Source organism: Anolis sagrei, chromosome 1, assembly GCF_037176765.1.
Source record: "Anolis sagrei isolate rAnoSag1 chromosome 1, rAnoSag1.mat, whole genome shotgun sequence".
Lineage (NCBI taxonomy): Eukaryota > Metazoa > Chordata > Lepidosauria > Squamata > Dactyloidae > Anolis > Anolis sagrei.
In genome coordinates this window covers 91,503,079-91,525,726 of record NC_090021.1, presented here as the reverse complement: position 1 = coordinate 91,525,726, position 22,648 = coordinate 91,503,079, and the positions used below count along the sequence as shown (strand labels likewise).

At 45.0% G+C, this 22,648-nt stretch overlaps 1 protein-coding gene across 1 annotated transcript; it reads left to right on the top strand.

Annotated features, from left to right (window-relative positions):
- The first annotated feature begins 5,013 nt into the window (after window positions 1-5,013).
- Window positions 5,014-11,972, top strand: MARCKS (myristoylated alanine rich protein kinase C substrate). The gene is made up of 2 exons (XM_060753192.2): window positions 5,014-5,642; window positions 8,728-11,972. Exons 1-2 carry the CDS (start codon window positions 5,544-5,546, stop codon window positions 9,493-9,495), a joined length of 867 nt encoding a protein of 288 aa, XP_060609175.2. The 5' UTR covers window positions 5,014-5,543; the 3' UTR covers window positions 9,496-11,972.
- The last annotated feature ends 10,676 nt before the right edge of the window (window positions 11,973-22,648 follow it).

Here is a 22,648-nt window from a genome sequence, read left to right as displayed (position 1 = left end):
CCTTGTGGGAGGCTCCTCTCATGTCCCTGCATGGGGAGCTGGAGCTGACAGAGGGAGCTCAACCCACTATGCCTGAATTCGAACCACTGAGCTGTCAGTCAGCAGTTCTGCTGGCACAAATGTTTAACCCACTGTGCCACCAGGGACTCCTAGATCTGTCCTGAAGGCACCCAATGAGGTCAATTCCAAACCTCCTTTCCTAGGCAGAATGAGTGAACCTGTTTGCTGTTTTGAGATCCATCCTGACATAGTGATTTGAGATTTGGACTCAAAACTCTGGAGGCCAGGGTTCAAATGACTATAGAAAACACTGGCACGACCTTAGGAGTATCATCCATTCTCAGCTCCAAAAAAGCCTTGTGATAGGATTCCCCTAAAGTCAGAGTTAACTTGAAGGCCCCAGTGGCACAGTGGGTTAAACCACTGAGCTGCTGAACTTGCTAACCAAAAGGTTGGCAGTTCCAATCCAGGGAGCTGTGTGAGCTCCCACTGTTTGCCCTAGCTCCTGCCAACCTAGCAGTTCGAAAACATGCAAATGTGAGTAGATCAATAGGTACCGCTCCAGCAGGAAGGTCATGGCATTTCAGTCATGCTGGCCACATGATCTTGGAGGCATCTACAGACAACGCTGGCTCTTTGGCTTAGAAATTGAGATGAGCACCAACGCCTAGAGTTGGAGACAACTGGACTTAATGTCAGGGGAAACCTTTACCTACCTTTGCTAACTTGAAGGCACCCTGCAATAAAACATCCCGTACTGTTTTATTACCCTGCTCTATAAAGAGGGCAATACTGGACCGCTGTGTGGCTTCTATCTAGCCTTCACCCTTTTCCCATCCTCTTTCATCCTCTTCCTAGCACTGCCACTTTACCCATTGACCTTCCTGGGTCCAGAAAGTATCTGTGGGTGTATCTGGATCAGGCATGAGCAAACTTGGGCCCTCCAGGTGTTTTGGACTTCAACTTCCACCATTCTTAACAGCTTCAAGTCCTTCTCCTTCTTGCCCAAGGCAAGGAAAGGTTGAACTGCTGGCATGATTCTGAGAAAGAATGTGGCATAGCGGTTTAAGCCTTAGATTATGACCCTGGAGGTCTTCTGCTCCATGGTCCCCTGACTCTGGAACGCATTGCCCGGTGAGATTAGGCAAGCCCCCACCTTAGAAATTTTCAAGAAGAACCTCAAAACTTGGCTTTTCCGTTGCGCCTTTGGAGAGTGATCTTACATCCCCTTTTCATTCTCCCCAAAATGGGTGTCCTCATGTTGCACTGCCTCCTGCCCACATGAAGAACTGACTCCACTACTCCGTTCATAAGTTTCCCTTACAAATATATATATTTGTAACTTGAGGAATAGTGGGAGTTGAAGTCCAAAACACCTGGAGGGTCCAAGTTTGCTCATGCCTGATCTAGAATGAACACAGCTTGGCACCACTTGAGCCAAGTCAAGAGAGGGGTCCATGAAGATATTTTATTTATTGCATTGTATATTACTTTTAAGCCGCTCTGAGTCCGCTTCGGGGTGAGAAGGGTGGCATATAAGTGTCATAAATAAATATCATGGGAGATGCAGTTTCATGGGGTCTTCTGCCATCTTTGCCACTGCAACTCCCTTGATTCCATAGCATTGAATCAAGGGAGTTGCAGTGGCAAAGAAGGCAGAAGACCCCATGAAATTGCATCTCCCATGATGCATGGGGAGATTCATCCTCAGAGACCTGCGAGGCGAGGGCAGAAGTGGCCCTCCTTGGCCAAGCCTTCCCTGGAGGCGTTTCCTGAGAGCCTGGCTGGAAGAGGAAGAGAGAAAGGAGAAGTCACTTGCTTTGACTCGGCCAAGCGGGTCCCCTTTGGTGCCTCCTCCTCGCCCCCTCCCTCCCTCCCTCCCTCCCTGGCGAGGACCCATCTGTTTGGTTCCTGGGCGAGCCCCTCGGCGCCCCCTCCCTCCCTCCCTCGCTCCTTCCTTCCCTCCCTCCTCACGTGAGCCCCTCCCCTCCCTTTCGAATCTTCCCCGGCCGTTGCCTAGGAAACCAGCCGATACCGTGTAAATAGGCACCCTTGCAAAAGCGATGCAGTAACAAAGGAGCAATAACGGAGCCCAGCCTTCTCTCTCTCTCTCTCTCTCTCTCTCTTTCTCTCTCTGGGCAGAAAAGAAAGGAAGTCAAAGGAGGGGGGAGGAATTCCCCAGACCAGCTCCGTGTGCCCTCTTTCTCCCTTCTCGATGCTGGGAAGGAGAGAGTGCGAGAGATGCCTCCAGCTTCCTCCTCCTCCTCCTCCTCCCAGCCAAGGCTTCGCAGGGATTTCAAAACCAACAGCCTCCACCCCTTGAATTGCAGATGGACGGGGGAGCCGGGGTGTTTGCCTAGGGACGGGAAAGCAACAGGCTCCGACGTGCGTTTTGCAAGCAGCGGGATGTTGAATGGATTGATTCAGATGGAGGGCTTTGCATCTCTGGCTGTGTGTATGTGTATGCATGCTATACAAACGAGAGGAGGAGGAGGAGGGAGTCAGTCGGCTTCCTCCCGACTGCCTGCCCCAATTCCCTCCAGGCTGGGTTTGTTGGCACGAGGCGCATCTGATTCCTCTCCTCTCTCTCTCCCCCCCCCCCGCACAAAAAAAAAAAATCACAGCCGCTCAGAGAACGTGAATAATGCATCCAATCGAAATCAAGGGGGAGGGATGAGGGTCTGATCCCCGCCATGAAAACAAAAGAAGCCGCGGTTGGCAAGCAGGCAGAGCAGAGCCTTCCAAGCCTATAGGATCCTCCTTGGAGTAAAGGGATTGTGAGGCTGTTTAGAGGGGGAATCAGAGGAAGGAAGAGCTGAGGCGGGAGAGGAAGGGCAGGGCGGGGGGGGGGGGGTGTTGGTGTGAAAACCAAACGCCTCGTGGTGCCTTTGGCCCACCCGAAGCCACGGATCCCTTGGGCGAGCGAGGGCCATCTTTGCTCCCAAGGCGAAGCCTCGACCTGGACTCATCCCGCAAGGAAAAGGAAGCCGGGAGGGAGGGAGAGAAGCTGCTGGCTTCTTGGGATCTGGAGTGCTTGCCTTCCTCTGCCTTGCCGAGGCATTATTCTTTTCCCAGAAGCCAATAACACATGGAGGTTGCTGTGAATTTTCCGGGCTGTGTGGCCATGTTCCAGAAGCATTCTCTCCTAACGTTTCGCATGCACCTATGGCAGGCATCCTCAGATTGTGAGGTTTAGAAAGAAAGGAAATGGGTTGCTGTAAGTTTTCCGGGCCGTGTGACTATGTTCCAGAAGCATTCTCTCCTGACGTTTCGCCTGCATCTATGGCAGGCATCCTCAGGGATTGTGATGTCTGAGAATTAGGTTTGAAAAGCAAGACTTGTTGGGGGATCTGGAGTGCTTGCCTTCCTCTGCCTTGCTAGGCATTATTCATTCCCACAGAAGCCAACAACACATTGAGGATGTTGCAAGTTTTCCGAGCTGTGTGGCCATGTTCCAGAAGCATTCTCTCCTGAGTTTCGCCTCCATCTATGGCCAGCATCCTCAGAGGTTGTGAGGTCTGAGGATTAGGTTTGGAAAGCAAGAAAAAGGCTTGTTGGGGGATCTGGAGTGCTTGCCTTCCTCTGCCTTGCCAGGCACTATTCTTTCCCCCAGAAGCCAACAACACATTTGAGGTTGTTGCAAGTTTTCCGGGCCATGTTCCTGAAGCATTCCCTCCTGACGTTTCGCCTGCATCTATGGTAGGCATCCTCGGGGGTTGTGAGGTCTGCCTGCCATAGAAAGGAAAAGGCTTGTTGGGGGGAAAGGTAGTTCTCGTGGCTGTCTTCAAAAGCAGCGCCTCGGCTGCCTCTCCTCCCGCCAGATTTCCAGCCTTGGCTCCATTGTCGCCCCTGCAGTGGCTGAGGAGGGAAAGAGAGAGGGAGGGATCATCCCTGGCTCTGGATCAAGCTCGAGCTGGTCTGAAGCCTCGGCGGGAGGGCTTTCTCGCCCGGAGAGATAGCAGCCGAGCTTCACGTGCCCAGCCCCCTCCTTCCCTCCCCTGATTCCTTCCTTTTCCCCCTCCATGGTTGTCCAAACCCAGACCCTATTTGCCCAAACCATCATGGCTCCGAAAGCCCATTCCATCCACTCCCCTTCCATTGGCAGCTTCCTCTGTTCCACGTGGGTGCTTTTTCAAATCACAAACACATATTATACACATACACATTCGGATGCTCCATCTTTCTTTTTTGGTCTTGTTTTCTGCAGCCTCAGCAAAACAATCGCCTTATTAAAGAACTCCAAACAACCTCGTTGGATGAGCCTTGAGGCCAAAGATGTATTGACTTCCAAGCCAATATCGGGGAAAGTCGAGGGGGGGGGGGGAGGGAGAAAGGCAGGCTCCTTATTCCCCCTTGCCCCCTCCTCCTCCTCCTCTTTCTCAGCCATGGCAGCTGCTCGCAAGGCTTTTTCCCCCCCTCTTCCTCCCCCTTGCAACATCTGGCCTGCAGACCTCGTCGTTGTGGATCTCGTTGGGCGAAACTCGAGCTTGCCTTCCTCAATGGGGGAATGAAAAACAACACCCCCCCCCCTCCATTAAATCTCCCTCTCTCTTCCCTCCCCATTGCCTTGCTATCTGTTGAAAGACAAGGGCAGGGGGGAGGGGGATGAAATCACAAACACGCACAAGTCAAACCATTGTCTCCAAGGGGGGAGGAGACAGAGAGCCAACGGAGGCGAGACCATCCAGCCCTCCGACTCCCTCTTCCTCTTCCTTAAAGGAGAGGGGGAAATTAATGGGATTAGGGCACGCTCCTTGGTTTTCTCTTTGGAAGGAGGTTTGGGCGCCTTCTCCAAAGAGAGACCAGGCTGCGTGCCTTAATCCCATTCATTTATTGGGATTTGATTATTAATTTGTGTGTGTGTGTGTGTAGCTCCTTGGAGTATTAATGCTCAGCCCAAGCCCCGATTTCAAATTATTGCCATCGCGGCTCCATTGTTCGCTCCCCTCGCAAGCCCCGCCCCCTCCTTTGTCTAGCGGCGCCCTGATTGGCCGGCGGCGGGCGGGGGGCTGCCCGTCACCGCTCGGGAAGCCCATTCATCTGTGCACTTGGGCGTTGGACTCCGCATCTTATTAGCGACCAGGGAGATTTCTCCATTTTCCCCTTGTCTACAGTACGGCTACAAATCTGGGATATCTCTTTTTTTTCCTTTTTTTTCCGGGACTCCGCTTGGGCTTCTAAGAGAGATCTATATATATATATACATACATATAAATATCTATTTTTGGTGCTGCTTCTTTTTTTCCCCGAGCTTGATACAAAACAAAAGGAGAAGGGGGAAAGAAAAGAGAGAAAGGAACCCAACCCAGGAGTGAATCTATTTCCATCGCATCGGCTGGCTGTCTTCTCTCTCTCTCCCCCTCCCTCCCTTCTGGTGTGTGTGTGAGTGTGTGTTGCGTGCGTACGTGTAGCTGCTCTTCCAGTCAGCGGCGGCAGCGGTGGTCTCTCTCTCTCTCGCCTTGCTCCTCCGAGCCCCCTTCCGCTCTTTGTTCCCCCCTTTCTTTGGGATCTGCCGCGTCCTCTTTGTTGTGAAGCCAACCAGCATGGGTGCCCAATTCTCCAAGAATGCCGCCAAAGGAGACGCCGCGACCGAGAAGCCCGGAGAAGCGGTGGCTGCATCGCCCTCCAAGGCGAACGGGCAGGTAAGAAGGAGGGGGACGACGGCAAGGCATTGTATCCACGCTGGGGGCGAGGGGTGCGGGCTTGTTTGGATCGGTGTTTGCGCCGCATTTGGAGCCAGGCTTTGCATTCCCATGTTGCCTCCCCCCCCCCCACCGCACCGCACCCTTGGAACGGGTTCCCTACCCTGTCCCCATCCCTTCTTTTGGACCCAGATGGCTTTCAAGATGCCTCGACGGTGGCATCGAAGCAGCTTGGTTGTGTTGAGTGGTGGCATCTTCTCTACTGGAGATGGGTCTCTTGTTTTCTCCTGCCTCCCCCCCAATTGTGGGCTCTCCGCCTGGGGGAGAAGGGGGTAGAGTGGGCTTTGGTGGCTGAGAAGGGGGCCAAATGGCCACTGGCGCGGGGAGGGGGCGATAGAGAGAGAATGGGGGGGGGCTGGGGAGGAGGGAGAGCGAGGAAGGGGCTTGCTGCCGAGGAGAAGGAGGAGGAGGAAGAGGCGCCTGCCTTCTCCATCTTGTTTGCTCCTCGCCTTTCTCCGCTTTCCCCGCAGGAAGCCCTGCTCTTCGGGGATCCACGGGGGAGGGCTGCTCTGTGGCTGTGCACTTGTGGCTTTTGGGTTGAGGAGCCATTCGGAAGTGCTTTTTCGAGCAGGCAAAGCGGCGCGCCTGCTTCCCCATCCATCGAGGCGGATCTGGCGCCTCTCAGCCCCATTCCTGTGCGGCCAGGCAGCCAAGAGAGAGGACTACTGCTTATCTCTCCCCCCCCCCCCCCCAACTCTCCTTGCGTCTAATTCCACCCGCGCGGGAAGCGCCCCACTGTTTACAATCCCCACCCATGTGTTGCTAACCGGCAGGGCTTCGTCTCTCTCCCTTGTGCCTGCCAGGGTGGGCTCTAGCTGGGATTGTCGCGCCCTCCTCCCCCCCCCTCCCCAAATCTGCATTTGCCCATCTCCCCCTATTTCTATTCCAAGGGAAGCCTCTGGTTGTGGAAAGGGGATGAGACGGGATCAGGATGCGCCTCGCTCGGGTGGAACAATGGCGGGAAGGAAAAAAAACTGGCGGGGCTCTTTCAGCGCTCCTCACACGGAGACACACATATGCCGATCTCACAAATCCGCTCGAACGAGCTCGAAGAAAGCGAGGGAGGGGGGATAAGTGGGTCGCGGAGCTTTGTTCGCCCCGCAGCGCGGATCGCTGGCCAAGGCTGGAGCGCAAAGCTGGCTCCTTTTCCTCCTCCTCCTCCTCCTCCTCTTGCTGCTGCTGCTGCTTGGCCACAGCGCCGCTTCTGCCTCCTCCTCCCTTCGCAGCGCCGCCCGCCTCTCTCTCGCGACCCCCTCCCCAAGCCAGTGGGCTCTTTCCCCAGGTGGAGCCACACTGCCCCCCTCAGGCCGAGAGGGCGCGCTGCAAGGGCCGCGCTTCCTCCGCGCCTCCGGGCTGGGCTTCCAGGGCTCGCAGAGGGAGGGAGGGGCGGAGGGAGCGTGGACTCCCGCCAGGGGGGTGCCGTGGATTTCGTAGACATGGAGGCTGGTTGAACGCCGCCAAATAACACAGTGTGAACTGCATTAGATGGTTGCTGTGGTTGCATCTATGTAATACATCTCAAGCCGCAATACTTGGTTCTACACTGACCATATAGTGCAGTTCAAACTGCGTTATTTGGCAGTGTAGACCCAGACATAAGCGTTGGAAGGGAGACCTCAAGGGCCATCCAGTCCATGCCCATTCAGAAGGAGATGCCATCACACCTCCACAATGTTTTTCTATCCCTGGATCTGATACCAGGTTATCTATCAGGTGGTGGAATGGGTTAAACCAGTGGTTCTCAACCTGTGGGTCCCCAGATGTTTTGGCTTCCAACTCCCAGAAATCCTAACAGCTGGTAAATTGGCTGGGATTTCTGGGAGTTGTAGGCCAAAACACCTGGGGGCCCACAGGTTGAGAAACACTGAGTTAAATCCTTGTGCCGCCAGGACTGCTGACCCAAAGGTCGGCGGTTTGAATCCAGGGAACAGGGTGAGCTCCCATCTGTCAGCTCCAACTTCTCATGTGGGGACATGAGAGAAGACTCCCACAGGATGGTAAAACAACTGGTGTTCCCCTGACCAACATTCTTGCAGACAGACAATTCTCTCACACCAGAAACTACATGCAGTTACTCAAGTCACTCTTGTCACAAAAAAACTGCTTTGAGCTGGATTATGAGAATTTCCACTGCCAGATAACCTGGGATCAGATCCTAGGGTGTAGGGTAGTGTAGAAGGGGCCTGAGGCAACATATATTCCACTTCTGAACAGCTCTTTCCCTGCACTTTGGATCCATTGCTCTGTGCCTTTTTCACCAGCAGAAAACAAGCGTGCCCCCTCCTCAATACATCACCCTTTTAAATACTGGTATGTAAACGTGGCTCTCCTTCCCCTCTCTGCATCCTTTTTTCCAAGCTAAACATGTCCAGCTCCCTCAGCTATTCCTCCAAGGGCTTGGCTTCCAGATCTTTGGTTGTTTTCATTGCTCTTCTTTGGACACTTGACAGCAGTGGTTCTCTACCTGTGGGTCCCCAGATATTTTGACCTTCAACTCCCAGAAATCTTAACATCTAGTAAACTGGCTGGGATTTCAGGGAGTTGTAGGCCAAAACATCTGGGGACCTATAGGTTGTGAACCACGGCTTTACAGCATGTTAATATCCTTCTTGAATTGCAATGCCCAGAACTGGATACGGTATTCTGGGTGAATATTTCCCACTGTGCCTCCCCGAAAATAGGTCTCCCTGAAGAGAGAAGCCAACGGGAAAGCTTGGGAAGGACAGCTGCTTAATCTACTGTCTTGTCACCAGAAGTGGGCATTCCCTTGAGCGAGCGGGAAAGCATGTGGCAAGGAGGTGCCAGGGAGAGTGGGTTGGCTCTTCCTAGTCCACGCCCCTCCTCAGAGCTGTCAGGAATTCAGATTTCCGGGAATTATGGTTACTCTAGCTGAATTAGTTATTCCTTAACCTATCCATTTTGTTGGAAATGTGGGATAAAAAAACAAAATAGCGAGGTGTATCCAGTTAGGCATGAAAGGCTGAGAGGTCTTCTGCTTATAATGCTGCTTTTATGTTTCTTCCAGGAGAATGGCCACGTGAAAGTGAACGGGGATGCCTCTCCAGCTGCGGCTGAGGCTGGCAAGGAGGAGGTGCAAGCCAATGGCAGCGCACCCGCTGAGGAGTCGGTGAAGGAAGAGCAGACTCCGTCAGAGCCCGCCTCTGAGAAGGAGGCAGCGGAAGCTGAGAGCACCGAACCGGCTTCTCCGGCCGAAGGGGAGTCCTCCTCGAAGGCTGAGGAAGGGGCCACTCCTTCTTCCAGCAACGAGACCCCTAAAAAAAAAAAGAAGCGCTTTTCCTTCAAAAAGTCTTTTAAGCTCAGTGGCTTCTCCTTTAAAAAGAACAAAAAGGAATCCGGGGAAGGTGCCGAAGCTGAAGGGGCGGCGGCAGCAGCGTCCGGAGAAGGGGGGAAAGAGGAGGAGGCAGCTGCCCCAGAGGCTGCAAATAACGAGGAGGGCAAAAGTGCTCCGGAGGCCTCACCTTCTGCGGATGCGGCCACCGGTGCTGGCAGCACAGAGGAGACCAAGGAGGAGCCGGGTGGCACTCAGGAGGCCAAGTCGGAAGAGACTGCGCCAGAGAAGGCCGCAGGAGAAGAGGCCAAGCCGGCCGAAGAGGCCAAGCCGGCAGAGGAGAAACAGGAAGAGGCGCCGGCCGCTTCCGCTCCTAGCGCCGCCACCGAAGCCAGCTCAACCGAACCAGAGGCCCCCAAAGCAGAGGAGCCGGCGGCGGCTCCGACACAGGAAGCCCCCTCCGAGTCTAGTCCAGAAGCTCCACCAGCTGAGTCGGCAGAGTAAAGGGGGGAGAAAAGATGATGATAATGATGATGATGATGTTGATGATGATGATGGCAATTTTGAGATGATTGAACTTTTCTTCCCCCCCTGTTTGTTTGTTTGGAGTGGTGCCAGGTACTGGTTTTGGAGAACTTGTCTACAACCAGGGATTGATTTAAAAGATGTCTCTTTGTCTCTACTACCCACACAGATCCCATCTCAGATCATTCTGTTGCCACCATTCCAACGGGCAGAGGAGAGGCTCAATGCCTCCCTCTGCTTTGTTCTTCCTTTTTTTTGCATCAGTATTAATTTTTTTGCATACTTTGCATACTTTATTCAAAATGTAAACTTTTTTTCCTCTCTCTCTCTTTCTCTCTGTCTCTTTCTCTCTTGTCAATCTATGGACATGCCCATATATGAAGGAGATGGATGGGTCAATAAGGGATAGCAAATGAAGTGATAGGGGTCACAATGGGGAATTAGTGGTGCAGATAATTTGCCAAGAAAATGTGCCACAAGAAATAAGGGGTTAGTCTTTTTTTAAAAAAGAAAGTTATTACAATGTATTTTGTGAGGCAGATGTTCTATAAGGTTTACAACACTACAAGTCTTGACTAAGAAGGAAGAAGAAAAATTCCAATACTCAGATTTTAAAAAAAATTCATAGTCTTAGGAAATTCATTTAAACCATAGGAACTTTCACTTATCTCATGTTAGCTGTACCAGTCAGTGATTAAGTAGAAATACAAGTTGTATAGGCTTTATTGTTTATTGCTGGTTTATGACCTTAATAAAGTGTAATTATGTATTACCAGCAGGGTGTTTTTAACTGTGACTATTGTATAAAAACAAATCTTGATATCCAGAAGCACATTAAGTTTGCAACTTTTTCCACCCTGCCCATTTTTTGTAAAATTGCAGTAATCTTGGACCTTTAAAAAAAAAAGCCACACAATTTTAAACTCAACCAAGCTGTGATAAGTGGAATGGTTACTGTTTATACTGTGGTATGTTTTTGATGACAGCAGATGATGCTTTCTTTTTCCAGTTGTCTTTGAGAATAAAGAAGAAGAAAAACCAATTTCAGATGCAATGGTTTTTGTGTAGCATCTTGTCTATCATGTTTTTTTGTAAATACTGGAGAAGCTTTGACCAATTTGACTTAGAGATGGAATGTAACTTTGCTTACAAAATTGCTATTAAATTCCTGCTTAAGGTGTTCTAATTTTCTGTGAGCACACTAAAAGCAAAAAATAAATGTGAATAAAATGTAGAATTTGGCTGTGTTTCTTTTTCTGGATACTCTGGATAGCTTAGTAGATTGCCTGAACTGTCTAAAATTGTATTACAAAGACAGTTTGTTTGCCACTTAACATGACTCTTATTCGTTTCTAAATTATGGATTGTGTGGTCTCTTGGGCCTACTAAAAGTTTCTCTGTGATGTGAAGATCTGTAAGGCTTTTTAATAGAGATGTACATTGGATTCTAAATTAACCTCTGCCATTCTGGGCTCCCAATTGGCTAATGTCAGATTTTGAGGAAAGAGGATTGGAAAGAACTAGAGTGTGTTTTTCATAAGCTTGCACCAGTTGACCATTAAGTGGGGTATGTATATGTGATGAAAAGCCTTGAGGACCACTTTATGTTACATTAGGTTGTTCTTTCCTAGCTTGAGTTGACTTGACACTTTGACTGTGGTCGTTTGGGAATCTCCTGGGCCTTGGCCTGAATTTCCAAACAATGGCACCTAAATTCGGGTGTCAAAACAGCAAAGGTCCAATCTTACCTGCGAGTTCTTAACCATTTCAGCATCTATTTCAGTGCCTGACTTTAAGCAACCAGCCTTGGAAGTTTGGGCTAAAGTGAACCATTTTTGTTCTCCCAAATTGTTGAGCAATACTTTTTTTGTATGTTACTCCCATCTGTAGGTGAGTTAATGAAAAGAAAAAAAAGAAACAAACAGAAATTGCTATATTTGTCTGTAAGAGTCATTTGGTGCTTGCCTTTTAACTGTTTAGACTTTTGGGCTAATTTCCACCACACTGCTCAGGGGCAAAATATGCCTTAATAAAACAGTAGGCTTTTGTAAAAAAAATACACAAAAAACAAATACACAGTAGTTAATGGTGTCGGAGGGTGGAAATTGATTCAAGGAAGTGTTGCTCCTAGGTTTATAGGTGAAATTTAGTGTTACACTTAACGTGCTTCCACCTATGTTTTCAGCAGTAACTTGCTTTGGAAGCAATTACACTTATTTTATGAGAGAGTGGCACATTAGCACCTTGTTCCCTAAAGAACAAAGCCTGAGCTGAATGAAGTTCAATGGATTCCATACTGAATACATACTCTTATTCAGCTGTCCACATCTTTTTATTTTTTATTTTTTGGCTTGTATATATACTCTGGTCACCCTGGTATTTCTCTGTAGTGTTAGAAATGTATTGATTATTATGCTTTAAATGGCCATGGGATGAAATAAATGGATGTAAAATGAGATACTCCATACCAGTGTCATTATTGGACTCCATCTGTTGGGGGACACTTTCAGCTCATCATTCTTGATTTTGACAAAAGTAGTTGTATGCCTCTGATTTGTGGCTTTGGCCTATCATAAGTATGCTTTCTAGAGTCATAAAAAATAAAGCCATCCTGACTTTTTATATTTTATGCACAATGTGACTTAATTCAGTTACTTCTTTAGGCCATAGTAAGAGATAAGGTTGGCTTGTACACTGTGGCTATAGACAGCACATGTAAGACATACTTAGCATGGAGCCCTGGTGGGGAGCAGTTATGTGTAATGCAGTGGTTCCCAACCTGTGGGTCCCCAGGTGTTTTGGCCTACAACTCCCAGAAATCCCAGCCAGTTTACCAGCTGTTAGGATTTCTGGGAGTTGAAGGCCAAAACATCTGGGGACCCACAGGTTGAGAACCACTGGTGTAGAGCAATATCTGGTGACAGATTGTCTCTATAATATGAAGAAAGGATATTTTCATGGAGCATAATTGAAATCTTGCATTTCTTAATTATGTTATATTGAATTGCCCATTTATTTAACCTCCCCAAAGCTGCTAATTTGCATTGATCTGGTTTCTTGGTCTTGTATAGATTAAGTGTATATGCAACCCAGAAAGCACAAAGGCAGTGCTGTGGTGCCACCAGTATGCTGGCTTGGGCATTAGGAAGGAAGGTGTAGAAAGAACCAAGGTCTAGCAGTTCTTGCACAGTTACTACCCTGTTTGCTAAATTTGGATGAATACAGTGCTATGCATGTCTGCTCAGATGTAAGTCGTGTGACATTCAGTGGGGCTTGCTCCCAGGTAAGTGGAGTTAGAATTTCAGATTCACGATATTCCTCAGGAAACACCCATGTGGATTTGGAGTCTTTACATAAATATTTCTTTGCCTTCTCAGTTGTCCCATAGTTTTATTAACTAGCTAAATGGACATCACTGTATGGTAATTGGTAATAAAATAGTTAAATATTTACCATACTGTTTGTCACATAGACAGGTAACAATGATTCATACAGCCCTGGATGCTCAAATGGCAATAGACCAGGCATGGGCAACTTTCATCCCTCCAGATGGTTTGGACTTCAACTCCCACAATTCCTAAATCCTGTTAGGGATTGTGGGAGTTGGTCCAAAACACCTGGAGGGCTGAAGTTTGCCCATGCCTGCTATAGACCATTTCTAAATAGTGTTGCCTAGTTTCAATCATTTACTGACACTTCTAAAACTTCATAGAAAAATAATTCTGTGGTGTTATGCTTCATTATATCAAAAATGCTTTTTTTGAAATTAGAGAAAATTAGTTAGTTTAGATTTAAATTTACATGCCATCTTTTCTCAAAAGAAATGGTGTTCAATGCGATGTTGGCTTTTAGCTTAGGTAAAAGTGGGACTCAAAAACAACCTTATGTGTGTCAGTGAGCTTTCCACAAAGGTGTGCTTAGGGTTAAGAAATACTGACTAACGAGGTTAGATATCCTTCAGGAGTTTTGAACTACCATGGTCTGGGATTATGAGTGTTGTTGGACGCATATGGAGGCATAAAGTTGACTACTCCTGACTTAGTTGTATTAAATTGACATTTGAGCATATTTTAAAGTTTCAGTGTTCAGTAATGGCTAAGATGATGTTTTCTGGTAACCACGTGACCATAGTAAATTGCTATGAATGAACAACTTGAGTATGCAGGTCAGGGTTTTTTTTTCTATTCAGTTTTTAATGTTTTTAAAATGTTACCATGAAATGTGCATATAACACAATTGACTTTTTTTTTTTAAAAAAAAATTACTCTGGCTGTGTAGGTAACAGTGTAGGCCCTGGGTGGTGCAGCAGGTTAAACCACTGAGCTGCTGTACTTGCTGACCGAAAGGTCAGTGGTTCAAATCCGGGGAGCGGGGTGAGCTCCCGCTGTTAGCCCCAGCTTCTCTGTCAGCCCAGCAGTTCAAAAACATGCAAATATGAGTAGATCAATAGATACTGCTTTGGTGAGAAGGGAATGGTGCTCCATGCAGTCAGGCCAGCCACATGACCTTGGATGTGTCTACTGACAACGCCAGCTCTTTGGTTTAGAAATGGAGATGAGCACTACTCCCCAGAGTTGGACATGACTAGACTTAATGTCAAGGGGAAACCTTTACCTTTACCTTAGGTAACAGTGGATTTAGTCAAACAGAAGTTTCCCCTAAAAAGAAACAAGCAATTGTCTATATTAGGAACTTTGATAGAAACATTCCTCCTGGAATGATAGGAATTCATGCTGCTACTTAGTTGTTGAATCTGCTCACATCCTTTAAATTTCCTTTATTACTCTTCAAGTATGCTAACTGCACAGATTGTCACATAAATTGTTTGGGTGGGGGGATAGCATTAAATTCCTGGCATTTCATCTCAATCACAGATAAAAGCAAAAATATTGAGGTTAATGTAAATTCATATGGCTCCCCAAACAAGCATTAAAGAGCAGCATCTAATCCTTTGTGGTTTCTGCTTTTGTTGGAAGCAAGACATGTGCAGATCAGTAAAAGATTTTTCCTGCATGAATTTTACCAATTTTGATTCAGTACAATCTTTGGATAGAATATTAGGACAAGCAAAAATTATAAAAGCCTTTTTTCTGCACTCCAGTGGTACACTTAACATGAACCTGCATTTGAAATGTCAGATTTCCATATTCCAAGACAGATTAGATTAGACTCTTTTTAAACAGTTGTCTAAAAGATTGTTTTTAATACACTGGATATATATGGGTGAAGGGTGGTACATGGTTGTTTTTTTTTTAAAAAAAATGTATTTGTGAAAGAAGATGTCCTAATGAACATATTCATATGTATGCTTGTTTCAGTTATTGAGGATATTTTTAAACCATTGGGTTACTGTAAGTTTTTCAGGTTGTATGGTCATGTTCCAGAAGCATTCTCTCCTGACGTTTCACCTGTATCTATGGCAGGCATCCTCAGAAGTTGTGAGGTCTGACCTCATAACCTCTGAGGATGCCTGCCATAGATACAGGTGAAATGTCAAGAGAGAATGCTTCTGGAACATGACCATACAGCCTGAAAAACTTACAGTTTTCAGCCCGAAAAACAGCAACCCAGTGATTCCAGCCACAAAAGCCTTTGCCAACACATTTTTAAGCATTCTTTCACAGCGCTCTCCTTCCTCATCCACATAACCCTGTGCAATGTTTGGTGAAAATCAGTAGCCAAATGTCATATCTATACTTTTGAAGTTTTTGGTAAATCTCTCTGACTGATTCATTTGAAATATTCATATGAGATGAGGTGATTGGTATGTATTTATGAGACCTCAATGAGACTAATTGCCACTCAGTAATGAATGTACCAGGGTTCTTGTTTTATTTCAGCCTTGATCTATCTTGCTTCCAGAGCTTTGAATAACCATCTTTTCTGGAGCTTCTCTTTGGGTGCTACAGAAGACTATATTTTGTGCATTATCCAAAGACTTCAGGAGCTATGCTAATCTATACTTTAGATTTATTACTGTGGTCCTTAACTCTGTCTCTCCAGCATCCAATTTTTCTACTGCACATGATGGAGACGTGCTTAGCTGCAAAACTGAGGAATTCCATATTGGCTCTTCTGGATAATTTCATCATTTATGTCAAGCTCCCCTTCAAAGATGTGTATTAGGGCTTGGCTGCCAAGGCAGTTACAGCCGTTTAAAAATATATATATTTGTTGCTATACATATAATAATGGCACACTCTTGATTCAATATATTTTACGAAGCAGACCAATTGCCACACAACTGATCTTGATATAGCCCCACAGTCCAGGACAGATGTTTTGTGGGATTCATTTTTACAGGAACTTATGGCTTTTGAAGGGCAAGTCTACCCTATGACTTATCTGTGATTATAGTGGCATTTTTGTTTTCCTGAGTGTTGACTACTTGTGGATTTCTTGAATGGGGAGATGATATGGATTGGCATTATGACTACTTTATTCTCCAACTTCCTTCTTCCACTACTTGAAGTTCAATCAACTTGCTGACTTTCTGAAGAACCCAGAGCGATGAAGAAACATGGATAATGGCTTGAATGACAATGGAGAATTCAGGTTGAACCTGGCAGACCATGGGGTAGCCTAGCACTAATTCTGGAGCCTACTTAATAACTGTGGTGGCAAAGAAGGATTGTTGTTCTATCACCATTGCATCTGCTCAGTGCCATCCAGTGGAATTGTTCCAACTACATTCTACTCTCAGGGGAAGTCAGAAGACATCTATCTGCAGAAAATTTTATGGGTAACATCATGTATAAAATGACTTCAGTATGGATTCCAGATAAATTCATGTTTTGTTCTAGGTGTTTATATTCAAGTGTGTGTAATGACTGAATAAGAAAAAATGGCTTACAACCGAAGGCATGTAAGAAGGAAATACAGTTGAGTATCCATTATTCAAAATGCTTGTGACCAGAAGTATTTTGTATTTTAGAATGCATGTATTTGTGTGTGTGTGTGTGTGTGTGTGTGTGTGTAGACTATCTTAGAGATGGAACCCAGGTCTAAACATGAAATTAACTGATGTTTAATACACACTTTATACACATAACATGAAGATAATTTTTAAAATTAGATAATTTTATGCATGAAACAATATTTGTGTACACTGAACCATCAGTAAGAAAAGATGTCACAATGTCAGCCAACCATATAAGTCTGCAACCCATTTTAGTCAATGACAATTCTTTCACATAAGCTTTGGGGACCAACTTTGCTTATCCCGCACTTGTGTTCTTCAGTTTTACATCTGTGTATATATAAACTTGCCGGTTTGCTCCAAGCACTAGGTCCATTGATCGGAAGAGCAAGGGTAAGAAATGAAGCTGGGCCATTCCATCACTTTTGTAATAGAACAACTGCCTATGACTCTTTAGAGCTAGCAATATGACACCAAGCTCTCTGAACTATTTCAACTCTAGTTGCTTGAGATAATTAACATTAAGAACCATTAGCTGAATTATAAGTATAGGGACAAATATAACTGCAATTCGCCAGTTATGATGGTGAATTGCAGTCATGCACAATTAAGTGCCATGCAAAATATCCCACTATGCAATGGATTGCTGACACATTACACCACAGACCTATTGGGTCTGCTCATGCAGTGTTCTCAATGATATATTTATGTGCCCACCCCTTTCCTAATACAAATGTTAGTCAATAGTGCAAATCAAATGCAGGTAAGTCAGTTTTGTTTTGTGCCTTCAAGATATTCTAGACATATGGCAACCTTAAGGGGCTTTCTTGGCAAAATTTGTTCAGTGGGAGTTTCCCATAGCCTTCCTCTGAGACTGAGAGTGTGACTTGCCCAAGATGGGTTTACATGGCAGACACAAACCCTGGTCTCCCAGTATCCTAATTCGACATTCAATCCACTATGCCATGCTAGCTAGCTGTGATGTTGTCATTTCTCAACAGGATGGCAATCATTGTGTGAATTTGGTCCCAATCCAAAGTCTAATGATATTTAGCTCTCAGGATTTTGGTAAAAGAATTAACAACCTAAAAATGTAATGATTGACCAATAAAATTCTTTTTGTTTTTCAAAAACTCATGGTTTCAAAGAAAACAAATGTAGAAGAGGAAACACAGTGGCAACCGCCTTTGGACCTTGCCATTCACCTGCAGATGCAGATAGTTCAGGTGTTGCTCATTCCGTTCTCAAAAGTTATTTGCCAGCATACAACCTTAAATACTGGAGTTTGTTCGAAGATATAGGAGGACAGAAATCATCCACGATGTAAAGTGAAGGTAGGCAACTCTATGCGGGTCAAGGATCAAATTGCTCAAAATGGGGTTCATACCTTCAGAGCAAAATCAAATGCTTCAATTTTTTACTGCATCCCCTCTCAAATGGCAAGAGGAAATGGCACCAACACACTTCCTGCTGCCATTTTGAGAGGGACTTCAGAGGAAAATTAAATTAATTAGAATAAAAGGATTTACCATCATTAATGATGGGAATAAAATGTGGTTATCAAGTAATCCTCATGAATATTTAAAGAACATGTTTGCCTAATCTGAATCTAGGCATGTACCTAGAAATAATTGCCATAACATTACCAGCATAGAGATTGGCTAGATAAAGTGCCTAAGGGCACAGAAATGGTGGAGGTGGCGGAGGTTATCTGCAATAGCAGGCAGCTGACTGGGCAGCTAATAGTTTTCACAGTTGCCCCTCCACCACCAGCCAAAAAAGTGGCCAGTTATGCCAAATATGACCATTACCATATATTGAAGTGACTAATGTGTTTCTGGCCATTGTTCACATAGGAAGCAAAAGACTGGATATAGAGAATTTAGTACATGTTAAATAACATTTGCATTTCATTTAGTCAAATGATCAAATTATTGTAATAAAATTGCTGTCGTGTAGTTCTCAATCTGCCCTGCCAGCAATAATGTATATACTTCTTTCTATCATAGCTTCCATTTCTCCCCATTCTTCAACTTCTAGTCATATCACTGTTTACCTTTTACCTCTCACTTTTGTGTGTCAGGAGTGATTTGAGAAACTGCAAGTTGCTTCTGGTGTGAGAGAATTGTCCGTCTGCAAGGACGTTGCCCAGGGGACGCCCAAAAGTTTTTGATGCTTTACCATCCTTGTGGGAGGCATCTTTCAAGTCCCCGCATGGGGAGCTGCAGCTGACAGAGGGAACTCATCCGCACTCTCCCCGGATTCGAACCTCCGACCTGTCAGTCTTCAGTCCTGCTGGCACAAGGGTTTAACCCATTGTGCCACCGGCGGCTCCTACCTCTCACTGATTATGATAAATAAGAACACATACAATTTCTGTATTTATTGATTTCTTTAAATGAGAACTATGTTCCACTACTCTGGATTTCAGAGATAGAGCTCACAGTTTACGCATATTGCATGTGCAGAATTGATGTCCCTAGAAGTTGCAAACAAGTTGGGTTTATACTTAAGTATTTTGTTTCCTGAAATTGTAAATGCGAGATGTGAACATTATTTATTTATTTATTTATGGTATTTATATCCCATCTCTTCTCTACCCCAAAAGGGAGACTCAAGACGGCTTACATAGGCAGCAATTCGATGCCATTACATGAACAATTAATACAATAACCATTAAACAAACCATCAAACCATTAAAATATATAAAAAACATAAGCCATTAATTAAACAATATAAAAACATTTGTTACCAAATAGAATCGTATCCTCACTCTTCCGCCTTGCCTCACTCTTCCGCCTAGATCTAGCAAAATATTTTACAATACTTTTTAGTGCAAACTAACACTCCATCAACTCCCCTATTGTCTGTTCTTTTTCTGTAGAGCTATACTCATAAACAATATACTTATATTGTCCTGGGAAAGGAAAAGGTTACATCCCTATCTTTTAGTGCTGATTTATAAACCTGGGGAAATGCACATGGATGTTTTTACTTTAATGTTTGGCATTCCTTTTTTCTCTAGAGATATTTTTCCATGAAAGATTAGTTTAGGATCAGAATTAGTCCCTAGAGCAGTGGTTCTCAACCTGTGGGTCCCCAGGTATTTTGGCCTACAACTCCCAGAAATCCCAGCCAATTTACCAGCTGTTAGGATTTCTGGGAGTTGAAGGCCAAAACATCTGGGACCCACAGGTTGAGAACCACTGCCCTAGAGGGAGATTTTCAGTTTGACCATCTATGTAAATCTGGCTGTCACCATTGATTTCATATGTCTAGGATTGTTAGACTTCCAGAAGAGCTGAACTGCTATGCAGAGGTGATATTAACAGATCTGAATGTGTCAGTTAAATAATCAATAGGCAGAAGCCATTATATTAAAGTCGGGCCCATTTTGATTAAATTGGATCATAACAATGTGGAAAGAAAACATGCAGAAAACAGACATCTTAAAAAGTTCTCTAGTGACACAGTGAGGACACTGTAATGTACTACAGCCGATGCCTATTTTGGCAGTTTACTGTGAATTTTACCACAGAGGAAATAGATGTTCCAAATGAACCACTGAGGAGGCTGACCCCAATTAACTAATACACAAAGTGCCAGCTAAATTTTCTCCATAAACATTCCCTTTCTGAGCAAAATCCAAGCAGTTATTTACAGTTTACTACAAACCTCCATTTTTATTTTTTATTTTGGTGTCGGGGCAACCTGAGAAACCGCAAGCCGCTTCTGGTGTGAGAGAATTGGCCATTTGCAAGGATGTTGCCCAGGGGACGCCCAGATGTTTTACCATCTTGTGGGAGGTTTCTCTCATGCCCCCACATGGGAAACTGGAGCTGACAGATGGGAGCTCACCTCACACCTTGGATTCAAACCGCCGACCTTTCCGTCAGCAGTCTCGTCAGTACAAGGGTTTTAACTCATTGTGCCACCAGACACTCCTCCATATTGGTCACCTGGTAGTTGCGAAATCAAGTCATGATCATTTTTGTGCACAAACAATATTTTGCAAATTATATTCAACCCCATAGTGGATTCTTTCATAGTTGTTGCCATCAGTTTCAACAATGTTTATCATACTGCTGGTCATCAATGGTCAAGGAATCAAGTATATATAGCATGCGCACCAGACTAAATCTTAATTAATATGGATGTGATTTAAGCTTTGAATTCATTTAAATGATGGATTGTGAGCGCTGCTATTTTCTGCTGAACTTCGCATTTGCAGTTGCTGTCAAATTAAATGCTGCAAAAACTTACATTTATTCTTAATACAGGCCTGGCTACATCATACAGTCTACCAATACTCCTCCTTTGTGTGATAATATGCCCAATCCTTGTGTTGTCAAATACAATTCCAATGATCTTCTGTTAATGATGTATGGGAGTGTACATTTTGTGTCCTTTTTGGGTAATTGTGGATGCTAGTATTCTCTTCTTCTCTCTCTGAAGGGCTAGCTGTTTTGCTGTGATAGTCAGTGGCTGCTGCCAGGTGGAGCTGGAGAAACCTCTAGCTATGGCCTTTTAGCCAGACACAAAACAATTTCATTATCCATTGACTCTGGAAAGGCTTGCAAATGAGTCCTGCGATGGGTCCAATGGAAGCCATGGTGTAGTTCTGCTTCTGGAACTTTGACATCATACTCTGTGAGATCTTGGCCTGTAAGAGGAGGGTGCAGCATCTTGTCCTTTTCTTCTGGGTGCAAAATTTCTCAGGGCTATCCTGAGTGGGTCATGCTGTGCTCTCCTGACTAGCCAGGGTTTGCTACCTCCAAGAACTGCTGTGGAAGGAAATCTGTCTCCCTAGGGCAGCATTTAATGTGAGTAAAATGCTGAAATAAGCAAATAGTTTGCCCTGCTCCAATACCCTCAAGATGCAGAGAATGCTCCTTTAGATGTTTTTAAGGACCTCCAGCAGAGCTGTACAGTAACGTTTGGCAAAAGTAGTTCATTTTGCTATAATCCATGGTTTCCCATTTCCACAATAAGTCTAGGAACAGGATCCCCATGGATATGGGGGCTGTATTCATAGAATCATAGAGTTGGAAGAGACCACACATGCCATCCTGTCCACAATCAAAGCACCCCTCACAGATGGTCATCCAACCTGTTTAAAAGCCTACATCTACATTTCAATGACTGAGCAACAATTGGCTGTATGCACTATAATTTTTCTCTAACTCTTTTCAAATAGTGATTGAATTAATTTTCCTGATTCAGCACAAACTGCTCTTTTAAAAATGGTATATGATCATCTTGCATCCAGCAGGCCTTTTCTAGCAGGAAACACCTTTGACTGAACCACAGAACTCTTGTTTGCTTAGATGTTCATAGATGTCACGTAAGAGCCAGCCAGCTAGCTAGCTCATAGGTAAAAAGTTCAGGACCACAGGCATATCTCCATCAGTTGGATCCTAGTTTCTGGTTTATTAGCCAAGTTACACATCCAAGAAAAAAAAAACCCTACATATATACAACTAATCCCATATAGAAAGCTGCTTAGTGAATATGTTTCTATGATTGATTCTATGATTCTATGTGTACCAGCCCTAGCCCAGGCATGATTATCTTGCCTCCCAACTAGGACACATTTTAATTTTGATCTTTCAAACAGAATAATAACCATGTATTTTAAAGGCTGTTAAATACCTTAGCTCAGAACATATACACAATAAAAGGCAGGGTTCTGTTTTCAAAGAAAAAAATTGAATCATTTGCTTATTATCAACTGCTCAGAATTACGTAGGGAAAACACAGCAGATGTAGAAAATCTTTATTTTTATTCCTGCTAAACATTCCAATGATGATATAGTGGATGGGATATGGATTTGATTATAAAGAAGATTGGTTTTGGATGGAACCCAGTGTGGGAATAGGAAGGAAGGAATGATAGCCCTTGCTTTCTGTCTTGTTCTTTGTTTGATTCCTTTCTGTTTTCTCTCCCCTTTCCTGTTGTAGATTAGCAGTCTTCAGAAAAGGGAACAATTTTGCTTTTCAGCTCTGTATATTACTATTTTCCTATATTTTAAAGGGGGAGGCTGGCTATTATACATTTTAAAAAACTGTGTGTATATAATTCTAGAAAATATGGAAATTACAGTATTTTTCTAAGAACCACTGTTTAAAGCTAGATCCCATCTGATTTTGGAAGCTAAGTTGGGCCTGACTAATTAGTCCATGGGTAAGAGATCAATGAATACTTGATGGCGT